The 23,423-nt window shown below is 33.0% G+C and overlaps 1 protein-coding gene across 1 annotated transcript; it reads left to right on the top strand.

Annotated features, from left to right (window-relative positions):
- Positions 1-19,851: 19,851 nt before the first annotated feature.
- On the top strand, positions 19,852-22,744 carry LOC131628408 (trihelix transcription factor DF1-like). The gene is made up of 2 exons (XM_058899240.1): positions 19,852-20,277; positions 20,915-22,744. The coding sequence occupies exons 1-2, from the start codon at positions 20,060-20,062 to the stop codon at positions 22,413-22,415; spliced, it is 1,719 nt and encodes a 572-aa protein (XP_058755223.1). The 5' UTR covers positions 19,852-20,059; the 3' UTR covers positions 22,416-22,744.
- Positions 22,745-23,423: the final 679 nt, after the last annotated feature.

Here is a 23,423-nt window from a genome sequence, read left to right as displayed (position 1 = left end):
CAAGGATCCCTCTATGAATATCTAACATTTTTTATCACCTCAAAAGGCGGCAAGGATCCCATTATGAGGGCTTTGCATTTTTTATCAACTCAAAGGGTGGCAAGGATTGTTCTACGAGGATCTAGCTTTATCGCGCCTTTGAGGGTAGTTTCCTTTGGTTTCTTGCAAAGAAAACGAGACACAAATTCCAATATATAAAAATAATAAAATGGCGAGCCTCATTATAAACCCCTGCCCCCTCACGAGGCACAAGGGAAAAGAGTGTGCCTTAAAAGAAACAACTTGTCCTTACAAGAGGCATAAATACAATGCTCACTTGATCAAAAGCAATAGTAACAAAATAAACAATGTTAACAAGCATGGTAAAACGTACCTGGAGTGTAAGAGTTTGAATCCTAGCATCAACAATTTTCTATTTTTTTTTACAAAACGGGCTCATCCTTATATTTCATCATGATTCATATTCTCAATCGGAGTGTGTTAGGAGTAAATTAATGGTAAATTCATGTGTTAATATAAGTGATTTCTTCTCTAAAACTGATGCAACTTGTGATAAATCCATAGGTTTTTGTTAAGAATTGAACTGAACAAGTTTAGTTCGTGCGTAAAGCAAATCAAATCACTTGTGGGTGTTATGGTTGCAGGTTTAGAGCCGAATTGAAACTTGAGAAGAACATGAGGAGGAAAGAAAGCTGGAAGTCTCAAAGGCAGAAGAAAAAGATGGAAATTGCAAAGAGCGCGCCGCGAGAGTCCTAGAGCGCGCCGCGAAAATATCTCTGTTTTGAAGCGCGCCGCGCCAGTCCGATGCCGCGCCGCGGCCTCGGCGTTAAAAGCCCAAAACTTCTATTTAAAAGCCCTAGCTTCCAAGAGAAAAACAACTTTGGGAAGAGCGAAATTAGGAGAGCAATCTGAAGGTGCAGCCACAATCATCAATTGAAGACCAATTCTCTATCAAGCGAAGACATTCCTTTGATAAAGATGAATTCTTCCATTAATCTTTGTGTGTTCTTCATGTCTATGGAGAGCTAAACCCCTCTTGTTGAATCTAAGGTAGTAGTTAACCTATGAATATACAATACCATTAATTAATTCCTGTGAACAATTATTTGAATTCATTATCAATAAGAAATCTTGTTTTTATTCTTAAATTATCGTTGAATCTTTGATCGAAAGAAAGGATTTAACTTTTGCTCTAGGTTACTATATTGATTCAATTGCAATTTTCAGAGATGGAATTGTAATTGGGTTTTCATAATTATCGTTCTTAATTACTATTATCGTTATTGATATTTGGAGAGATCGAATCTCATACCGGTAAAAGTTATCTAATTTGATTTGCAGACATGGAATCTTATTTGAGGATAAGTGAAGATAATGATTTAAAAGATGGTTCAATTGTGAATTAAGTAATAATTGTATAGGAGTAGGTTGATGAACCCTAAGGTTCAACATATTTCTCTAATCGTTAACAACAGTTCATTACTCGCTTTTAATTTATTGTTTACTTTTGATATTATTAGAATCATAAAACAAACCAACTCAATTTTCCCAACTCAAAATAAACAACTATAGAACGGCAGTGATATTAACCAATCCCTGTGGATACGATATATTACCGAAAATATTTACCCACAAATACTTTCAACAGAGTGTAAGGTGCTAACATTTTATAATGGTTCTTATTTAGAACTACGGTGAAAGGTATTATATATTTGATCTGGTATGAAAATTTTACATTTATTAATATTAAATATCACAACGTTTAATATGAATAACCGTTGTTATAAGGCGCATACTTTCCACTTTACTACGACGATCACTGGATCGTGATTGTAAGTACCGAATATACAACCACAAGCTACATAACAACGCCTGGTCCCGCGTGGTTATATATCTTTCTCAACCATTGTTAAATGCCTTTTCTGTAGTAGTGTTTTGATCTTATTATACTTTTTCTATATTATTTTTGTAGCTAAATACCCTTTTTAGTCCCTTATCTTGTACTCGAGGTCCAGTTTGGTCCCTTAACTTTTAAAAGACCATTTTAATCCCTCAACTTTTCAAAATGTATCACGTTAGTCCTTTCCATCTATTCTGTTAGTCAAAGTCAATCCATAATTTGGAGCCATGTTTTTTTTTAATTGAATAATTAATCAAAGAAGCTCTTGGTTTTGATGAAACAACTAAAAGATGTTTGATAATAGAACCTATATTACAAGCGGTTAAAGATGCAAGCAAACAAGATAGGGTTTGATGATCATTGAAAACATCCTCTAATGATGGAACTCAACTTGAATATATCGCAAGCCTCATCCCTAAGACTAGTTCAAGCAAGTTTCTATATAATTGGGCTACCTAACAAGTCTTGAAGCTTCAAAGTTTAAAAGAGAGGAAGTATGAAAGCTCGTCATTTGCGTCTAAGTGAAAAAGTTTTTTAAAAATACAAGGATTATTTTTGTAAATTTATACGGATAAATCGCAAACACATACACACACAAAATTTTAAGCCTCTATTTCTTCATAAAATATTCCTAAAATTAGTTGGGAAATGTGCCAGTTAAATCAGGACTTGTCAGAACATTTTTTGGACAAACTTTTTATTGTTCAATCCATTGGCACTTATACCCAATCAATTGTGTTGATGTAAAAATGATTCTTAAATATTTGAGACAAAATATTAATGAATGACAACAACTATATATCATTTCCTTTCCTTTTAACATTCACTAACATTTATTTTGAGGCCTTTAAATCGATTGAAGCAAGGTGTCAATTAATTGACACATTAAATTTAACCCAATAAATTTTCCTTTTTTGTACCCACCTAGATCCTATAAATAGAGGTAATTACCTTTACAATTTCACATCCAGAAACGTGAGCATCCCATCTCACTCCTCACTTTCTCTCTATTTTTTTTTACTTTATCTCACTTAAATTTCGGCATAGCACTTCTAGAAAGTTATTTTGTTTAGTGAGGTATTTGTTGTAATTTTAAAAATGTAATTGTAATAAATTCAGCATTGCGTATTTTCTCTTGGTTGAATAATCTATCCATAAGGTTTTTGTTTATTTGGGTTAAAAGCTAAACCCATTAAAATATAGGGGTTGGGGATTTAGATTCTAAGTCCCCAATTAGGTTTGTAAGCTAAGCCTACTTAAAAGCTTACTTTGGTTAAAAATCTCAACTTGGTTAGAGGTTATCCTTGTAAAAACCCCAGTTTAATTCGTAAGCTCAGCCCAGTCAAAAGTTTGATTTGGTTCAAGATAAGCCTGGTTCAAAATCTTATTGGCTAGTGGTCAGCCTGGTCAAAACCCCAGTTCGCTTCGTGGGTCATCCCGGTTTAAAAGCTCACTTTGATTTGAGATAAGCCTATGAGAAATCTTGATTTAGCTTTCGGACTAACTGCTTAAAGTTGTTGTTAATAAAGAAGAGTAACCACTTTTATCGACAAGCTGTTGTTTAGATGGAAGACTAACCTCTTCTCTCCATTGTTCGTTGTTTGGTTGGAAGCTAGAGTGAAACTTCATTTTCCTTGTAAAATGGGGCTTATGAGTTCAACCTTATAAAAACTCTTAAGATTTTCTAGATACTCTCAGGATCAAATCTTGGGGACATGACTAAGTCTTCTTGACTGAACCTATATTAATTCCTAGTGTCTTTTCTCTTTCCCGTAAATTTAATTTTTTGCTACTAAATTCTAAAAATGTTTTCAATTTTTTTAAACTCTAAAAATAATTACAAATGTTTTCCAAATCAAATTTTTTTCTTCTTAAACCCACAATTTACCCCATCTTATGTGTGGAGCCAGGTGTCCAACAAGTGGCTTCAGAGTCCAAGTGTTGTTCAAATACTAATAGTCTCGGCAGGAAGATGACTTTCAACATCTTTTCTTACAAGATAACTTTTCTAAACACACCTCCACCTTTTAATGGTGTTAGGTTTGAATTATGGAAAGCTAGATTTGAAATTTTTATTCAAAGCATTATTTTAGAATTGTGGGAAACTTTAATCAACAGTCCATTTATTCATAGTTGCCAAGTAAGTGGATAAGTAGTAGATAAACTCGGTATCCTTTGGACCGGATAGGAAAAAATAAAATTTGAAATTGATTTTAAAACTGAAAATTTTCTAGTAATGTCCCTATGATAGTAAAGTTCTTTGTGTTTGAAATTGCAAAATCATCAAAAAAAATGCGGGATACTCTTGAAATAATATATGGAGTTTCTCCAAGCATTGAACAATATGAAGTGAACACATGAGGTGAAAAAGATGAAGGTTTCTTTCATAAATATTTTTCCAAATTCAGAAATGTTAGAAATTATACTAGAAATTTTGTTACTAATCAATATATAAGAATTAAGAATTGGAACTCTAATCCAATCCTTAAATAAAAAGATGGGAGTGTTCTTGAATTTCAAGAAAAATTAAAGAAGGATGAAATGATAGAAAAATTGAACAAATTAGTTTAATTACTTAAAGATCAAGGCATAAGTTCAAGAACTCAAGAATCTTCAACAACTTCAAACAACTTCAATGGTCTCCTTCGGAGGAACATACTTAGTAGTTGAAGGATCCGCAAAAGATTCAATATCATGTAAAGGAAACTCATATGTGAAAAGATGTGAATCATCATCTAGTAAAATCTTCGAAACAACAAAAGAAGAAGAATTAACCTCAAGGAGAACCATAATAGAATCCTCTTCAAACAAAAAGATGAATTTTGCTTTAAAGCATCTTATGAGGAAGATGATTATGAGGTAACTAAACCTTATTACAAATAATGATTTAAAATTAGTGATCAGTTGATTGAAGAAAATGATAGGATTAGAAAATGCAACTTAGACCTTAAGAAGTACCTAGAGTTTCTTAAAGAAAGCAATAAAACACTTAAGTTAGTAATGGCCAATATTAGACACCCAAGAGGAACATGTGAGACTTGTATCTTGTTGAAAAATGAAGTGACAGATTTGCATGAAGACAATAGGGTTTTCTCCAACAGAAGTCGAAGTCCCTATAGTGCCAGCGGTCATAGCATTATTCTAGGGAGGGGGTTGATTTCTTATAAGACGAGACATTTCGAGAAGCTCTTTAGCACTCCTCAGACGCATATACGCTAGAAGCTCCTAATTATTTTATGCATGAAGAACAAACATATAAGTGTACGTAAGACACCACTTTTTGCAAAAGTTTTAGAGTTATTTGCATTAATGGGTCCCATTGGGCGTGTCAATTTGTTTACCAATGTTTTTCGTAAGCAATCACGAATTTGATGTGCTTGTGAGACTTACTTGAAAAATCTCGGAATTAATTTGTGCAAAGTAATTGTATGAAAAACAATGTGAGTGAATTAAATATAATTGTTTGAATAAAGACAACATAGACGTTAAACTTAATTAAAGATAAGCCTTGGTAAATGACAATTATGTAAAGTGCAATAAATGACATAAAACAAGAATAGTGAAAGATATCAAAGATAAATGTTTCATTTAAGAAAACAAAAGAACAATGAAAAAAAGATGCAAAACCATACATGTTTCTCACAAACTATTTCGCTCTTTGGCGCAGGTGCTTGAGTTCTATAGAGAGAATGTATGAAACTTTGTGACACCCCCGATTATAATGTATGAGCCTGCTACATATACTACTCTAAGATAACTGTCTTTGATAGTTATACTTCCAAAAGAAAGACATGTATCAAGAAAATGCACTTTAACCATCTGAAATGCTTCCACGTTGTCAGACCTTACAACTACTAAAGAGCCCATTATCCCACGTTGATAATTGCTCGAAGCCACTAACCGCTTATCAAGAATATTTGATCCAGTACTCGTCGAAGCGCCTCTTCTTCTAACCAACCCAAAGACTTTGGAAATATCCTAAGTTTTATACGATTGGTGACTCTGTCGAAACTAACCATTATGTTGAAACCCTTTTTGAGATTTTGGAGATGTTTAGAAGCAAGATTGAACCTGATCTTATGGATATGTTCTTGAGATTCTTCTAAACCGTTGCTCAACATGGCAATTGAAGCCCCTTTCGTCGACATGATTTCACCTGTCGAAGCTTGTCATAAATGCTTTCTATCATTCAATAGTTTCTCAACATGACTTGCTGTTGACTTTATCCTAACAGGAATTCTCAGGCTAACAACATTATAGGTCATTAAGGTGTTGTCCCCATCATTTAGTTAATCGATTTGCAATTTTCTAATGGACTGATATAACATTCTAATCAATTAGATAACAAAAAAACTTTTGCCAACTGATTGACTTAAGTATCAAAATTGATTGGCTAGTTCAAAAAGGCTTTGCTAATAAATTAGACAACTTCTTAATCACTTGGCTTGGCTTAGTAAACAATAAGCATTCTAAAAAAAATGTAAATAATTTTTAAGTGTGTGTGAGTTGCCTTAGTACTCTTAAGCTACTAGTTTACTTTTACAATACTCATTTCACTCAGACAGACCGACATACATGACCTAGCGAGATTTCACATCTTTCCCCAAAGAGGCTTCAAGACTCTTGCTAAATAGTATCTGATTGTATAGGCACTTTGATTTTGAGTCCTCTGTTGCAAGCACTTAGATCCTCATCATTGTTTTCATCAAAACTTCATATCTTGATCTTCATTACCTATCCTCATCATTGTTTTCATCAAAACTTCATATCTTGATCTTCATTACCTGCATCAGTTTATTAAGTGATTCTAATATGTGTAATCTAATACATGCTCGATTTAACGTTGCTCACTATAGTATAAAGGTGCTTAAGAAAGAGAATTTTCTTTATCTTTTTTCCACATAAACAACTTCAACGTGTCCATCTCAAACTAAGGTAAAAGAAAAAGTGCATTAAAGATGGGTTGTTCTACCCAGGATGATTCCGACATCATCCGTAATAATCATCGGCTGTGGAAGTCTATAGAAAATAATTTTGAAGGGGATTTGTGGGACTCTATGGCGGTTTTGGGAGTCGTAGATGTGGATGGGAGGGGGAAGAGATTGTTATTAAGGCGGGAATGCGATGGTGGCAGTAGTGAGAGTTGGAAGGGACGGAAGGAGCATTCAAAAGGAGAACCATGATTATAGGAACTTTAAATATAAGAGGGGGTGTTAATTCTCTTAAAAGGAAGAGAATTTGTTCTATTATTAAAAACAACAAGGCGGATATGTTTATGATTCAAGAAACTAAAATCACAAATATGGAGGATAGTTTGGCGAAAAGCTTTTGGTACAACCCGGATGTTGGTTACTCTTTCTCTAATTCTTTGGGGAGATCGGGAGGTTTGATCACTCTTTGGAATAGCAATAAGGTGTCGGTGGTGGGTAGTTTTAAAGGAGATGGGTACTTGGGCAATATAGTGGAGTGGAAGAATAAGATTTTCTACATTGTTAATATTTATTCTTCTTGTCTATTGAGTAAGAAAAAGGAGATGTGGAAGGAGCTTTTAGACTTGAAAGAAGCCTTCAAAGATGGTGAATGGATAATGGGAGGGGATTTTAACGCTACAAAAAATTCTAGTGAAAGGAAGGGGAGAACGGCGGCAACAAATCATTATGAAGAGGAGCTCTTTTCGGACTTCATTGACAAAAGCCTTTTGGTGGATGTTCCTTGTAAAGGTAAAAAATACTCTTGGTTTAGTGGTGATGGCAAATCTATGAGTCGCTTAGATCGTTTTCTTATTTCTAGTAGCATTGTTGTGGATTGGGGTGTGGTTGGTCAAGTCATTTGTGATAGAGACATATCGGATCATTGCCCGGTTTGGCTAGTGATGGATAAGTTGGATTGGGGACCGAAACCTTTTAGATTCAATAATGAATGGTTTTCTTCTAATTTGTTCCTTCCTTTTGTGGAGAAAGAATGGAAAAGCATGAAGGTGGAAGGTAGAGGAGATTTTATATTAAAGGAGAAGCTTCGTTTATTAAAAGACAAACTTAGAAGATGGAACAAAGAGGTTTTTGGGAAGATTGAGTTGGAAATGGAAGATGGAATCCGGGATATGAATATAGCCGATGAAAGGTTAGTTTCCGATAACGATGCCTCTTTTGATGATGTTTTTGCTTTAAGGAAGGAATCTTGTGCAAAGTTTTGGAGGAACTTGAAAATAAAAGAAAACATGCTCATTCAAAAATCTAGAGTAAAGTGGATTAAGGAGGGAGATTCAAATAGCGGCTTTTTCCATAAGGTGATGAAACAAAGGAGAAGGATTAATCATTTAGGTCCTCTTGTCACTCCGGAGGGTTTGGTGGATTCGGTTGAAGATGTTAAAGAGGCGGTTTTCAATTTTTTTGAGAACAAATTCCTAGAAACCGAGGAGAGTCGGCCGGTGTTGGATGGAATTCAATTTAATTCTATCAATTCATTGGAAGCGGCGGATATGGAGAGGCCTTTCTTAGAAGCCGAAATTAAGGAGGCGGTGTGGGAGTGTGGGGGAGACAAAAGTCCGGGTCCGGATGGTTATTCTTTTCTTTTCATAAAGAATTGTTGGTCTTTTATTAAAGAAGATTTTTTTCGTTATTTCAAGTACTTTTTTGACGGAATCTCCATATCGAAAGCGATCACTTCTTCTTTTTTGACTTTGATTCCCAAGAAATCCAATCCGATAGTTTTGGGGGATTACCGACCCATTTGCTTGGTAGGTTGCATGTATAAAGTGGTTTCAAAGCTTTTGGCGGGGAGATTGAAAAAGGTGTTATCTTCGATTATTTCTAAGTGCCAAAGTGCTTTTGTTCCCGGTAGACAATTGTTGGACGGTGTCTTGGTGGCGAATGAGGTGGTCGATTATGCAAGAAAGGAAGGTAAAAATTGCATTCTTTTTAAAGTTGACTTTGAGAAAGCTTATGACAAAGTTAGTTGGAATTTCTTGAGATACATGATGAAAAGAATGGGATTTGGCCAAAGATGGTTGAAGTGGATGGAGATATTGGTGTTTAATAGCAATATGTCGATTCTTGTCAATGGGAGTCCAACAAAAGAGTTTGCGGTTACTAGAGGTTTGAGACAAGGTGATCCTCTCTCACCTTTTCTTTTTGTTTTGGTTGCCGAAGGTTTATCGGCTTTGGTGAAAAGGTCTATGGAGAATGGGGATTATGCTAGATTTGACATTAAGAGATCGTGTGGGGTGGATATTCTTCAATTTGCGGATGATACTCTACTAGTGGGGGAAGGTAGTTGGAAGCATATTAGGGCTATTAAGGTGGTGCTCCGTGCGTTTGAGGTGGTTTCGGGCCTCGGAATTAATTACCAAAAAAGCAAGCTTATTGGAATTAATTCTAATACCCATTTCTTGGATGCGGCCTCCCATGTCCTTTCTTGCAAAGTGGAAGAGAGCAATTTTTACTTCCTCGGTATTCCTATCGGCTTTAATCCTAGGAAGGAAAATACTTGGAACCCGCTTGTGTTGAAGATGAAGAATCGCTTGGAAGGGTGGACGAACCGGTTTCTTAATTTGGGAGGTAGAATCACTCTTCTTAAATCTGTTCTTAGTTCTTTAGCCATTTTCACTATGTCCTTTTACAAAGTCCCTCCGAAAGTGTTAAGAAAGCTTACCACCATTCAAAGTAATTTTCTATGGGGGGGAGTGGAGAATAAAAAGAAGATTCATTGGGTGAAGTGGGCGGATGTAAATCTCTCTTTTGATAAGGGAGGTTTGGGAGTTAAAAATATTGCTTTGTTTAATTTGGCTCTTCTTTTCAAATGGAGGTGGAAGATTCTTCAAGGCACCGATTCCCTTTGGTTCTCTATATTGAAAGCCCGCTATGGTGATCTTTCTTACAAGATGTTGAGTGGGGATAAGGGGCCGTCCCCTTCTTTGAGTAGTTCTTTTTGGTGGAGGGATCTCATTAATATTTCCCATGGTAGGTATTGTGACCCGATTGTAGAATGTTGTAGTTTTTCCATTAACAATGGTTTTAATACCCCTTTTTGGTTTGCTAAGTGGTGGGGAGGAGCTCCTTTGAAAGTCCTTTTTCCGGACCTATTCGAAGCATCTAAATTAAAAATTGTTTCCGTGGCGGCAATGGGAGGGTGGAGTTGTGACGGATGGAAATGGGGAGATTTCGGTTTAGAGGCGGATACTCATGGAGGGGAGGGGGCGGTTTTGAGGAGTTACTTGGACGGTGCGGAAGGCCGGAATGAGGGGAGAGATGAAGTGGAGTGGTGCAACAACGAGGATCTTGAGTTTTCGGTAGCTTCTTGTTATTCTTTTCTTTTGAAGAGTTTAACTCCTTTTGGCCCTCCTAGTAAAAGTTATGAAGCTTTTGGGATTTTGTGGAAGTTGGAAGTTCCGTTCAAGATCAAGGCGTTCGGTTGGAGATTATTTCACAATAGACTACCTACAAAGGATTTATTGTTGATTAGAGGTATCTCTCTCCCCTTAGAGAATTTATTTTGTTCTTTTTGTGGTGTGGATGTAGAAAAGGCTAGGCATACTTTTTTTGTTTGTTGGGTGGTAAAAAGGATTTGGAATGACATAGCATTATGGGTTGGTATAGGAGATAGAATGGAGGATGAATGTTTACCTAGTTTTATGGAGTGGCATTCATTCTTTAAACTCATGAAAGTTAAGAAGTGTAAATTGGGAATGGTTTGGTTAGCGGTTACTTGGTGTCTTTGGATTGCTAGAAATGGCGTTTGTTTCCGGAATGATGGTTGGAGCGTAAATAATATTGTTTGGAATATAAAGCTTACGGTGTGGCGTTGGTCTTTTTGCGGGAATATTACTAATTCCAATTACAACTTCTACGATTTTTGTAAGGACCCTTTGGGCTTCCTTTCGTAAGTGTAATTGGCTTGTAATTTTCTTTTTGTCGGGTGTTCCCGTTGTTCTTTGTAATCGGGTTGAGAACCCCTAGTTCTCTATTAATATAATCCCTTGCTTATGAAAAAAAAAAAAAAACTAAGCGCTTGCCATCTATCTTTGAGCAAGTCAACTATTTGCGTCAACATAAATTGAATTTGTTGATGGATTAATATTTTAAAAACTTTATCGATATTGAAGAAGATTGCCAATGTGTATTATATGACGCCTCTAAGCTATATGGTTGGTATGTTGAGCCTCATTCTTTCATATTCTTCTTGATCTAACATGAGAGATAAACAAAAAAAACATCCAGATTATCTCCGATTGTTTGGTTCAGAAAGATGATTCAATCAAGTCAAGCACGTTGTGACTTCTAAATGATTCGACCCAACAATCAATGATAAGTAGTTCTAGTGTTCTTATATGGGTATTATGATTATTTTTTGTCACAAGGTGCACTAAATATAATTGAGCAACTCATTTGTCTCGAATATGTGAATAAAAATTATTTAATGCAAGTAATTTTTTTATTCTCAATTTATTTTACTGTTGCCATTGCTTGTGTGTAAAAAAATAATTTTATTAAAATTTAAAGGACAACTATCCAATACCTCTTAGAAGACCAACTTTAGAAATGACACCATCAACTAGACACATCAGATTGAGAGTTTAGATATCTTCCTAGAATGAATAGGCATGACGAACTCAGTCATGGTGAAAAAAGTTGAAGAACATGAGAAAGATGACGATATATAGAGGTTGAAGGCAAGGATGATACAATAGATATTGTTAAAGATTAGTTAAAATGTATACGATTGGAGAACTAAATAAATTTAATTTATGGAAAGATATTTTGATATATAGACTTCAGAGTGCCAACGATGATGATATTGTAGACCTAACTAAATTCATATTGATATATTTATATATATAATCATTGGTTTGATATATTTATTTATGTAATTTTTTCCTTTATTTGATCATATTTACAATTCTAAAATTTGAAGACCAATCATTACTTTTAACATATTTATGCTACTTTTCATTATTCCCGACTCTAAATTTGAGCCTATTTAAAAATATAATGCAAGTCTAATACCGGCATAAAGAACGATGTCATGAAATGAGTTTGAAGGATAGAATTTCTATTAAAAAAAACAACATCTCATGTTTGTCTTTCTTGTCCTCTAGTCTATTTGGTTAGTTATGAATGCAATTCTTTTCAAAGGGGTCTTATGATGGTGTTTCAGATGTTGTTTCCTTAACAACACAGAGTGGTTTGAAACTTTAAAAAGAGGTTCAATTGGGATTGAGTTCTTTGACTGACATGCGAATCCGTTGAGTTGTATGTTGTAGCTTCGCGTTTTTGTGTGAGAATTTTCTTTCTTTGATATTTTTGTATGAGGGATGAGTACCCTTTGTACTCACATTAATCATTGTTGATGATGTTTTTTTTGGGATTGACTATATTATGCAAAATAACAGAGTTTGTTCAAGCTTGTACTGATGTAAAAGGGACGCATGTGGAACCCGATGTTGCAACAAGTGTGCTATAACATCTGGTCTCTTACAACAGACAGATGGTATTGTAGTATTGATTCTAACTAATTCTATCCAAGATTCATTCTACAAAGAAGATCTATAGATTCATGACAAAGAGTTAATTTGGATGTACTGTGTAACATGTTGAACACAATGCTTCAACACGTGTCAAGTGCAACATCTAACCTTGATAGTAGGCCATATGGATGTTGTTTGGTGCATAATTTCTGAGATTTAATCAGATTTGTTGAAGTTGTTTTAGTCATTTTTGTTTGATTTGTTTGACAGTCGGAGATGTGCAAATTAAGTTTAAATGGAGCTTTAAATTTTAAATTGAAATATAAAAAATCAAATCTTATTGTTGAAGACAATTATCGAGAAGATCGTATCCAAGAGAATCAACTATTTGCTTGACTAAATCAATTCAAATATCCAAAGGAGAAAAGCCCAGAAGAGTTTGTTATATAAGGAGGCTTAAGTCTCATGCTTGAGACATGAATTTTGCGCGCAAAAACTAGGTTCTTTGTGTTAGGGTTATGAGTCATTGTAATTTGTATTCTAGGTTAATGTCGTCATAAAGGTTAGGATATAATATTTGTGTACTTCACTCTATGTTTCAGTAACTTGACATTTGTTGGTATGTCTTAGTTGAGTTGTAAATTCAACATTCAATACGATTATTATTGAAGTTGATCAGTTGAGATTAGTGATTGAGAGAAAGTGAGAGGAGTTCTCATATTTAGGGGGAGACATAAACAGAAATTCATTAGAATTAAGAAGAGACATTGAACATCATGCGGTTAATGTTCATAGAAGACTAAATGCACTAGTTTAAAGTAATGAATTTCCTTTTTTAGATAGAGCGCCCTTCAAGCATATGTGTTGTTTACAGCGAACCGAGTTATCAATATCCGTTGTTATGTATTATTTTTACATTAACTTTGTATTACTGACCATCTGTATATTACCGAGTTATCATTAGTTTTTTATTTATTAAATTTCTAATTTTTATTTTTTTATACCCAAAAAAATTATATCAATGAAAGAATAAGAGGTACTCTAATCTAATATAACAAAAAATAATTTGAGTTCAGTATCCAACTAGCCGCCTTCTATAAACTAAATTAAAATTTTAATTGAGCCCATATTATATTATTAAACTGCACTTAAATTAAATTAGTTATTATTATTTTTGTGTTGTATTTTATTATTTATTTATTTAGAACAAATAAAATAATCAACTAGAGGTATTCAATTTTCAATCATATTTAAAAAACTAGAAAAATCGTCCAAATTTGTACTATTACTCATGTCTAGAAGACTAAAAATGGCATCTCATGTTCCCCTTTCTTGTCCTTTAGTCAATTTGGTTAATTAGGAATGCAATTCTTTTCAAAGGGGTCTATAAATGTGTTTCAGATATTGTTGAAGAAACGAAAAACACAAGAAAGGGGTTTTGAATTGAGGTTTTCAAAAATTAAAACAAATGACATGTTTGGTTATCCTGATTCGTTTGAACTCAAACTACTCCATTCCACCCTACTAAGGTGATTTCGCCTCTCTCTTACGAGGTCTTAATCCACTAATCAAAATTTTGATTACAACACGCGAAGACAACCGTCAACATCTTCTTGAGATCAAACCACAATCCGGTTTTCTCAAGGAACAACAATTATGAAACAAAACTTGGTGTGTTTACAAGGTGCTTTTAGAAAGCTGTATCACAACTGTGATATATACAAAAAATTTGTATAACAAAATAAAACGTAAGAGGTAAAAAGTATGAATAGATTTTGAGTGCTCTTAGTGTTTCCATGCGTGAGAATTGTATCTCATTCGTCATCTTTGTCTCTTTTATATAGGCTGAATTAAGAGATCTGTTGGAGACACATTTTCTTGTTTTGGAAGGTTGATAATGTGTGATTTAAGGCTCTTTCCAAAAGCAAAGATTATGTCCATAGTAATAATGTTTCAACCGTTATTAACTGATCCTGTACTAACGACTTTAATGCAAAGAGGATCGTTTGATTATCAGAGTCTTGTACCTACTTGAAAGAACAGTCAGAAGATTCTTATCAGAGTATAAGTTGCAGCTTTATTTATTGGTGCTTGTGAAGCGTCTTAGCATCAAAACTTCTTGTTCTTGTAAACTTTCAGTTTAGAACTTCTTGTTCTTGTAAACTTCTCGTTTAGCTTCAGAGCTTCTTGTTCTTATAACCTTCCAGTTTAGAGCTTCTTGTTCTTGTAAACTTTCCTCAATGCAGCCTTCTGCTTCTGAGAAATCAGTTTCATAGTTCTGTTTTCTCTTAGAGTGCTTCATAACTTCTATCATGTTTCTACATATATGATTTATACGATTAGAGTGCATATTTGTTCTTATTTAAAATTATGTATTTGTTACCATCAAAACTATTACAAGGATATCGAACTAAACTATGTTCTAACAATTGTTTCCTTATCAAAGCACCTTACATGGGAGTGTTTTGGAACTTTAAAAAGAGGTTTAATTGGTTTTGAGCTATTTGACTGGCATGCGACTCTGTTGAGTTGTATGTTGTAGCTTTGTGTTTTTGTGTGGGACTTTTCTTTCTTTGATATTTTTGTATTAGGGAAGAGTACCCTTTGTACTCACACTAATGCATTTTTGCTATTGTTCCTTTTGGGATTGACTATATTATGCAAAATGACATAGGGTTTGTTCAAGCTTGTTCTGATGTAGAAGGGACGCATGTGGAATCCAATGTTGCAGCATGTGTGCTACAATATCTGGTATCTTACAACAGACATATGATATTGCAGTATTGGTTCTGACTTATTCTATCCCAGATTCAGTTTACAAAGAAGATCTATAAATTCACGATGAAGAGTTAATTTGAATGTACTAGTGTAACATGATGAACCAATGCTTTAACATGTGTGCAGTGCAACATGTAACCTTGATAGCAGGCCATATGGATGTTGTTTCGTGCATAATTTCTAATTGAGATTTAATCAGATTTGTTGTAGTTATTTTAGTAATGTTTGTTTGATTTGTTTGATAATTGGAGATGTGCAAATTAGATTTAAATGGAGCTTTAAATTTGAATTTGAAATATAACAAATCACATCTTATTGTTGGAGACAATTATGGAGAAGATCATATCCAACATAATCAACAATTTTTTGGACTAAATCAATTCAAATATCCAAAGGAGAAAATCCCAGAAGAGATTGTTATATAAGGAGGCTCAGGTCTTATGCTTGAGACATGAATTTTGCGCGCAAAGACTAGGTTCTTTGTGTTAGGGTTACGAGTCTTTGTAACTTGTATTCCACACTAATGCCATCATAAAGGTTATGGTAGAATATTTGTGTACTCCACTCTAAGTTTCAGTAACTTGACATTTGTTGGTTTGTCTTAGTTGAGTTGTAAATTCAACATTCAATAGGATTGTTATTTAAGTTAATCACTTGGGATTAGTGATTGAGAGAAAGTGAGAGGAGTTCTCATATTTAGGGGGATACCTAAACAGAAAGTCACTAGGATTAGGAAGAGACATTAATTGAACATTATGTGGTTAGTGTTCATATATAGCAGACTAAGTGTACTATGATTTGAAGTAATAAATTTCCTTTTATGGATAGAGTGCGCTCCAGGCATAGGTGTTATTTACCCGATATTATTTATTACTTTTACATTGACTTTGTATTACTGTCCATATGTGTGTTATATCTGATTTAACTTGTTGGACCAGTTGTTCCAACATATGTTCCTTCAAAAACATAATTTTAGTTGCTTATTAAAATAAAATACCAATGTAGATGTTGGGATAACTTTACATTAAATAAAAATTTTGAGCCTTAATTTTTTTTCAAAAATCAGTTACAATTTTCTTTTTTCTTTTTTTTAGTGTTAACCGACCGGTATCCGCGGGAGAAAGTTTTTTTTAAAAAGGATCGAACTCGGGTACTAGCCGGTTCCGTCCCTTTTTTGAGAAAGCTCATTTGCCAACTGAGCCAACCCTTTGAGGTTAGTTACAATTTTCTTTAATGAAAATGGCTTATTTTTATTTTTTTCTTTATTAAATTTCAATTTTTTTTTATACACAAAAAATTATATTAACAAAAGAATAAGAGGTACTCCAATATAATATAACAAAAAATAATTTGAGCTCAATATGAAAACCGACTACTACCCATCTCTCTAAACTAAATTAAAACCCTAATTGAGGCGAGATTATATTATTAAACCGCACTTGACGTAAGTTAGTTATTATTATTTTTATATTATATTATATTTTTTTATTTATTTATTAATCATTTTATGTAAATATATTTGAACAAATAAAATAATCAACTAGAGGTACATAGAAATATTGTCCAAATCTTTACTATTAATCATATCAAGAAGACTAAAAAAGATGGGTGATTTCGTACAAAAAATAAATAGAGTAGAAAAATAAATGTGATTTTGTTTCAACTTCCTAAATTCTCATAGCCAGATAGTTTTTTATATAAAAGCCAAATAAAATAACATTGGCTTATAGAACCCATCACGTTGAAGCACGTTGTGGGGTCATTATGAACTAATAGACCTCTTAGATCTAAAAATAAATAAAACATAATAAAAATAAAACCCACTTTATGGTCTTTTCTTTTACATTCATCTTTTTAATCATCTCTTTTACACCTAAGGAGAAAAGGGGAAAAATTACTCAATTAATTAAATTAATTAACTTAATATATAAGTAGTGATATGCATACATCAATGGAAATGGTCCCTAACAAAAGCTTAATAATTGGTGAAACATGTGGAGTTAAAAGATATTTAGCTATAAAAGAAATAGATATCAAAAATTTCATTCTATTTATTATGTTAGGTTGAAAGCTAACTGAATTTGTCACCAGTTACTTCCATTCATAAATGGTGTTTGCTATAATAAAATGACCTACTTCTATTATCTATATCTAACCGATAAATCATTAATTCATCTCTTATAAAAAAAACATAATTAATTCATTGTTAACAACTAAATTGATTAAAATTAGTATTTTTCTTAACTAACTTCTTAAAATATGTATGGTATTTACTCCTACCCACGTGGCTTCATGATTGCTTATACTTTACTTAAATACATGTCTATAATAATAGTAATAATAATAATATTTAAAATTCATGTAAATATACAGTTTTTTGGTATATTTTTTGTAAAAATACAATTTTGTTGGGTTTTGATCCTTTCAACTATTTTATTCGTGTTCATATATTTTAGTCTTTGTAAAACTTGATTTATATTAAAATTAATTTTGTAATTTATATAATATTTAATTTTAATTTTTGTTATAAATAATAAAGAGACTAAAATTTAATATTTAATATATACAGAAACTTAAAGCAAAATAAAATATAAAAAATAGTTATAATGTTCAAAACTAAATTAAATTTTCTTATGGAAACTAAACAAAATGCCATATTTATAAGGACCAATTGCATAATAATAATAATAATAATAATAATAATAATAATAATAATAATAATAATAATAATAATAATAATAATAATAACAATAAAATTAATAATAATAATAATAATAATAATAATAATAATAATAATAATAATATAGTATATCTCTATTTTAAAACAGTCTCTAAACTTTTTATTTATTGACTAATTTGTTCATTCTTCTTCGTTAATTTAGTTTTACTAGATAAATGACGATGAATATTGTGTTTTGAGACTATCGGTCTGCGAGAAACATTATTTCGACTAAATATGGGAATCATATTGTCCCCTCTTTCTTGAAGGATATTTTTTCTAATCATCGAGCTTCTTCTATCTAGTGGAAGACTTTTAGTCTTCTTGAGGCGGATCGTCGGGATTCAACATATTATTTTACGGAAAGTTTGAAGATGGAGTTGGAGTCTAGGCTTCTCACCTCTTTTTGGAAAGGCCTTGGGGTGGTGCAATCTTCTCTTAAGAATAGATTTTGAGGGCTATACTAGATTTTGAGTCATAAGATAAGATGGTGAATGAGATTGATTAGTGGGTTAATGGGGTTTTGGCTTACGAACTCATGTGGAGGTGATTCTTTTTTGTTTGGCAACATGGGTTGACTGTTAATCTTTTTCAAAAAAATTAAAGGAACTAGCGTGTCTTTGGACTGAGACTTGTGGTGGTGGAGTCAAGAGAAGGATGATTTTTTTTTTCTGGTTTCCTCGATTTATCATACAATTGTAGAAGTTTTTCTAGATGTTGTTATCTCTACAAATACAATGGTTGAATTTTGCCTTTAATTTAGACTAGTTTGACATCTTATAAAGTGAATAAATTTTCTTGGCCTTCTCCAAAACACGGTTCATGGAAAGAAGAATCTTTTTAAGTAGTGTGTCTTATAGGACACAAGTGGTTTTTTCCATTTTGCAACCTACAAGGTTGTAGTTGTGCGGTGGTATAGAATTTTTAAGTGGATTGGACGGTCTTTTGTCCTCCATAATGAATCTTTACGTTTTTTGAGGACTTTTTTTGGTGGGAGGAAGGCCTAAGAGCCGAAGGAGTATCTATGATTTGACACTCGATGATGTGGTCCATATTAAAATTCCGGAACAATACTAATTTTTAGGTATATTACTAAAATTGGAGGAGTTGGAAGATAAGAGTAGGTCTTCAGGCTACTCATTTAATATCTTTAACTGATAAAAAAATATGATCATATGTTTGATTCTATATAGAATAAAGGCACCGAAGATAATAATGTAAAGTAGTTTTACATTGCAATTTAATAAAAATTCATTAATTTATCATATTGTTAACGTAATTATAGAATAATATATGTCGCTGATTGGTTGAAGACGTAAAATTTTACGTGTCAATTTATATTTTTTTTCTTTTATAGAAAATATGAGAAAAAACATCAAACTATAAGTACAATATTAGAACAACTGAAACCTCCCCATGAATGCAAAGCTCATTGCACCTCTGTTAAAGAACAACTATTATAATTAAAATTCCATGATTAAGAAAAGGTCAATGACATCCATATCAAGGACAATAAAGTAATTTCAAAATTCCCTTTAGCCACTGAAATCCAAAAGCCCCCAATAGGCAAAGTGACCTACAAATGGGCCAACTTATTATCTCCATCGTCGCTATCTGCAGGCTGTTCCCACTATACATCTCTTAATATTTTCCAAAAATACACAAAAATCATATTATACAATTTCCAAATTTTAATATATTTCCCTTCCATCTTTATTTTCTCTTTAAACAATATATAAATATATTACAATTTTCTTTAACTACTTTTCCAGCACTTACGTATGACACACATAATACAACCCTGTCTTTATATATATTTATTAATTTAAAAATTCAACACCAACAAAATAAATCAAGATTCCATATCCCTAATCATAAAGTATATAAAATAATAACAACCATAATAATTACACACACAATACAAATACAGAAAGCAAAAGTTATAGTTACCTGGCTTAATTAATTTCTTGAGCTCTATAATTAATTTAATCTAGATCAATAATGAAAATTGACAGATCCCACCTAAAAATAAAGAAATATATTTCACCCTCATGAAAGCATCTCAATGCGCATAATAAAAACCCTTTCATAGACTATACAAGTATACTATACTATTCCTCTTGTTTATTTTTTTTTTTTATTCTTCTTCTTCTTCTCTCAACCAAACTCTATAGGTGATGCAACAGTAGTTGTTATTATTATGGATATTTCCTCCGGTGAGAATATCGTGCCGCCGTCGTCGGTGAACGGCGGCGGTGAGGATGATGATAAGATGAATATGAATATGAACGGTGGTGGTGGTGGAGGAAATAGGTGGCCCCGCCAAGAAACATTGGCTCTCTTGAAGATAAGATCAGATATGGATGGTGTTTTTCGTGATTCAAGTCTTAAGGGTCCACTTTGGGAAGAAGTTTCAAGGTATAGTACAATTTTTATTTAAACTTTCTTCTCTTTTTTGTTTTCTTCTTCTTCTTCTTCATCTTTTTTCTATATTTGATGAAGCTTTTTAAATATGTATATATGAATAATTTATTTTGAATTTGCCAAAGCAAGTTGTCAAAAAAGTTCTTGGATTGGAATCATTTTTTTTCTTGAAAAGGATGGAGAGAGTATCATGATAATTCATGGTTATCTACTTATCTTAGATTTTGAGTATAAGAAAATAATCCATTTCATTGGAATCATCTAAGTGAAATTCTTTTATATGAATTTATGAATCTTGTTAGTTGCATGTGTCATAGTTTAATTTAATCTTCTTCAATTTCTTTGTTTCATGTGCCTTATTAATTAATTGTTCATTTTTTTAGGTATGAACTACCTTGAGTTCTAATTTAGTAATATGATATTATTAGTACTTAAATTTGTATTTTTCTTCATCACAAATTTTACCTTTTTCTACGTGAAAAGAGTTTGTTTGATACATATATATGATTAATTATAAAGTTCAAATTATTATTATTATTGTTATAATTATTATTATTATTATCATTATTATCATGATTTATGATATCACTCTCTTTCTCTTCCTTGATCTCTTCTCTATATATACATGTAGGAAACTAGGTGAACTTGGTTATCATAGAAGCTCAAAAAAGTGCAAAGAGAAATTTGAGAATGTATACAAGTACCATAAAAGAACCAAAGAAGGTAGAAGTGGAAAATCAGAAGGAAAAACATATAGATTCTTTGATGAGTTACAAGCACTTGAGAAAAAAATCACATTCTCTTCTACTTACCCTCCAAAACCACTTCCAAATAATACCACACTCTCATTACCACCAACAATATTGCCTAATGAAGCCACAAAAACAATATCACATGTTACCAATATTACTATTCCATCCACAAACCCTACCACACTTATTTCTCCTTCGCAACCACCGCCAACGCCACCACCACAATTAACCAATGCAACAACCGCGACCAACCCTAACGCCAACAACAATGTTTCATATTCTTTACCGAATATGAACGTGAACCTATTCTCAACCACGACCACCTCAACTTCTTCTTCCACGGCTTCTGACGAAGACTTGGAAGAGAAGTATAGAAAGAAGAGAAAATGGAAAGACTATTTCAGGAGACTCACAAGAGAAGTGCTTGCGAAACAAGAGGACATGCAAAAGAGATTCTTGGAAGCCATAGACAAGCGCGAAAAGGAACACATGGCTCAACAAGATGCTTTGAGAGTTCAAGAAATGGCTAGAATCAATAAAGAGCATGAACTTCTTGTCCAAGAAAGATCAACAGCAGCTCAAAAGAACGCCGCGGTTATTGCTTTTCTCCAGAAATTGTCTGGACAACCACCACCACAACCACAACCACAACCACCACCACCACCACCAGCATCATCAGAGCTCTCTCCAACTCCGGTATCACAAATACAAACGCAACAACTAATGATACCAAACAACAACATTGTTGAGATTCAGAATATGAATAATGGTCACCAAAGTGCTTGTGATGTTGCTTCTCCATCAAGGTGGCCAAAAAGTGAAGTCCATGCTCTAATAAGGATAAGAACAAGTCTAGAACCAAAGTATCAAGAAAATGGTCCAAAAGCACCATTGTGGGAAGACATCTCAGCTGGAATGAAGAGACTTGGTTACAATAGGAATGCAAAAAGATGCAAAGAAAAGTGGGAGAATATCAACAAGTACTACAAAAAAATGAAAGAAAGTAACAAGCAAAGGCGCGACGATAGTAAAACATGTCCTTATTTTAACGAACTCGAAGCTCTTTACAAAGAAAAGAACAAGTTACAGAACCCTTTTGGTTCTAACTCGTTTCATAGCATGAAGTCAAGTGAAATGATGGAGCCATTGATGGTGCAACCTGAACAACAATGGAGACCTCCAACTCAATATGAAGAAGGTCATGAGGTGAAGAAGAATACCAACAACGAAGAAAAACAAGATGATAACGGTGATGTTGACGACGAAGAAGATGATAACATGGATGACTATGAAGATGGAGATAGCATGGAAGAAGATGAAGGAGGTGTTAGTAGCCGTTATGAAGTTGTAACAAATAAACTTCCATCAATGAACACATGACTTGGATGAGATAAGATAAGGAAGTTTCTGGTCCATCATCATAATATGATGCACCCGTACTGCAGTTTTAAAGACAGATAGATTCTGACAGAGAAAATTTTTCTGTCATAATCCATCTGTCTCTACGACTGCAATACACGAAGACGTAGAGATCTGATTTGGTGAAGAGAAAACTTTAATTTGGATTTTAATTAAATTATTTTGTGCATTTGGTATATTATTACAAGATGTTATTGAACTGTATCATTGCAAATAGACATCATATATATTAAAGAATATGTCACAAACACCTGCACCATAAAAATTGAATTTTAATTAATTTATTTAAATATTATGGCCCCATTTGAGAAAAAGCATCATTATGTATGTTCATGTTGATGTTCATCTGGTTCTGACACAATACATTCTGAAAATCATGGGCCAGGTTAAAAGTAGAGGATTGCAGTTGTGGGTCATGTTGAAGCCGTCATGAACTGGGATCATAGATTCAATACTGTTAAACACTAACAAAACAGTTCACATGGGCCAGCAAAGCAAAGCAACTATAGTGGGATGAAATGAAAGGATATGAGTACATGTTATTTTTGGGTTCATAATAAATATATTTATGTGTAAAGTGTGAATTTGAATATGACAGTGAGGTCCCATTGGAGAGATAATTAAAAAAATTGTCACATGCAATATAGTCTTGTAATTTTCATTTAGTTATCGTCTTTAAAGTTGTGGAGGTGGATGGAACTAGTATATGTATCTATTTTGGAAAGTTAAATTTAATTAACTGTGTGTAAAATAGTTAAAATAATCAATCATGTTTATAGTCAGATGTATGGTTTAAAATTGTGATCATTGTCGCAAATGCGGTTGTAGTTGCAGATATTCGGCTCCAACTTGAATAATGGTTAAGAGGTTCTAAAAATAGAAAGTTGAAAAACGATTGAAGTTAAAATTTTTATTACACTAGTAGAAGTGTGGAAAAAGTTGGGAATAGATTCGAATATCAAACACAAG

Source organism: Vicia villosa, unplaced genomic scaffold (genome assembly GCF_029867415.1).
Source record: "Vicia villosa cultivar HV-30 ecotype Madison, WI unplaced genomic scaffold, Vvil1.0 ctg.000451F_1_1_3, whole genome shotgun sequence".
NCBI classification, from domain to species: Eukaryota; Viridiplantae; Streptophyta; class Magnoliopsida; order Fabales; family Fabaceae; genus Vicia; species Vicia villosa.
The sequence above is the reverse complement of the archived record's forward strand: the minus strand, read 5'-3'. Positions and strand labels throughout refer to the sequence as shown.

What these genes read in the sequence shown, in the direction of transcription:
- LOC131628408 (XM_058899240.1), top strand. Translation starts at nt 20,060, where the DNA reads ATGGATATTTCCTCCGGTGAGAATATCGTGCCGCCGTCGTCGGTGAAC. An exon ending in CTTTGGGAAGAAGTTTCAAG is followed by an intron (nt 20,278 to 20,914) that starts GTATAGTACAAT and finishes ATATACATGTAG; the next exon opens with GAAACTAGGTGAACTTGGTT.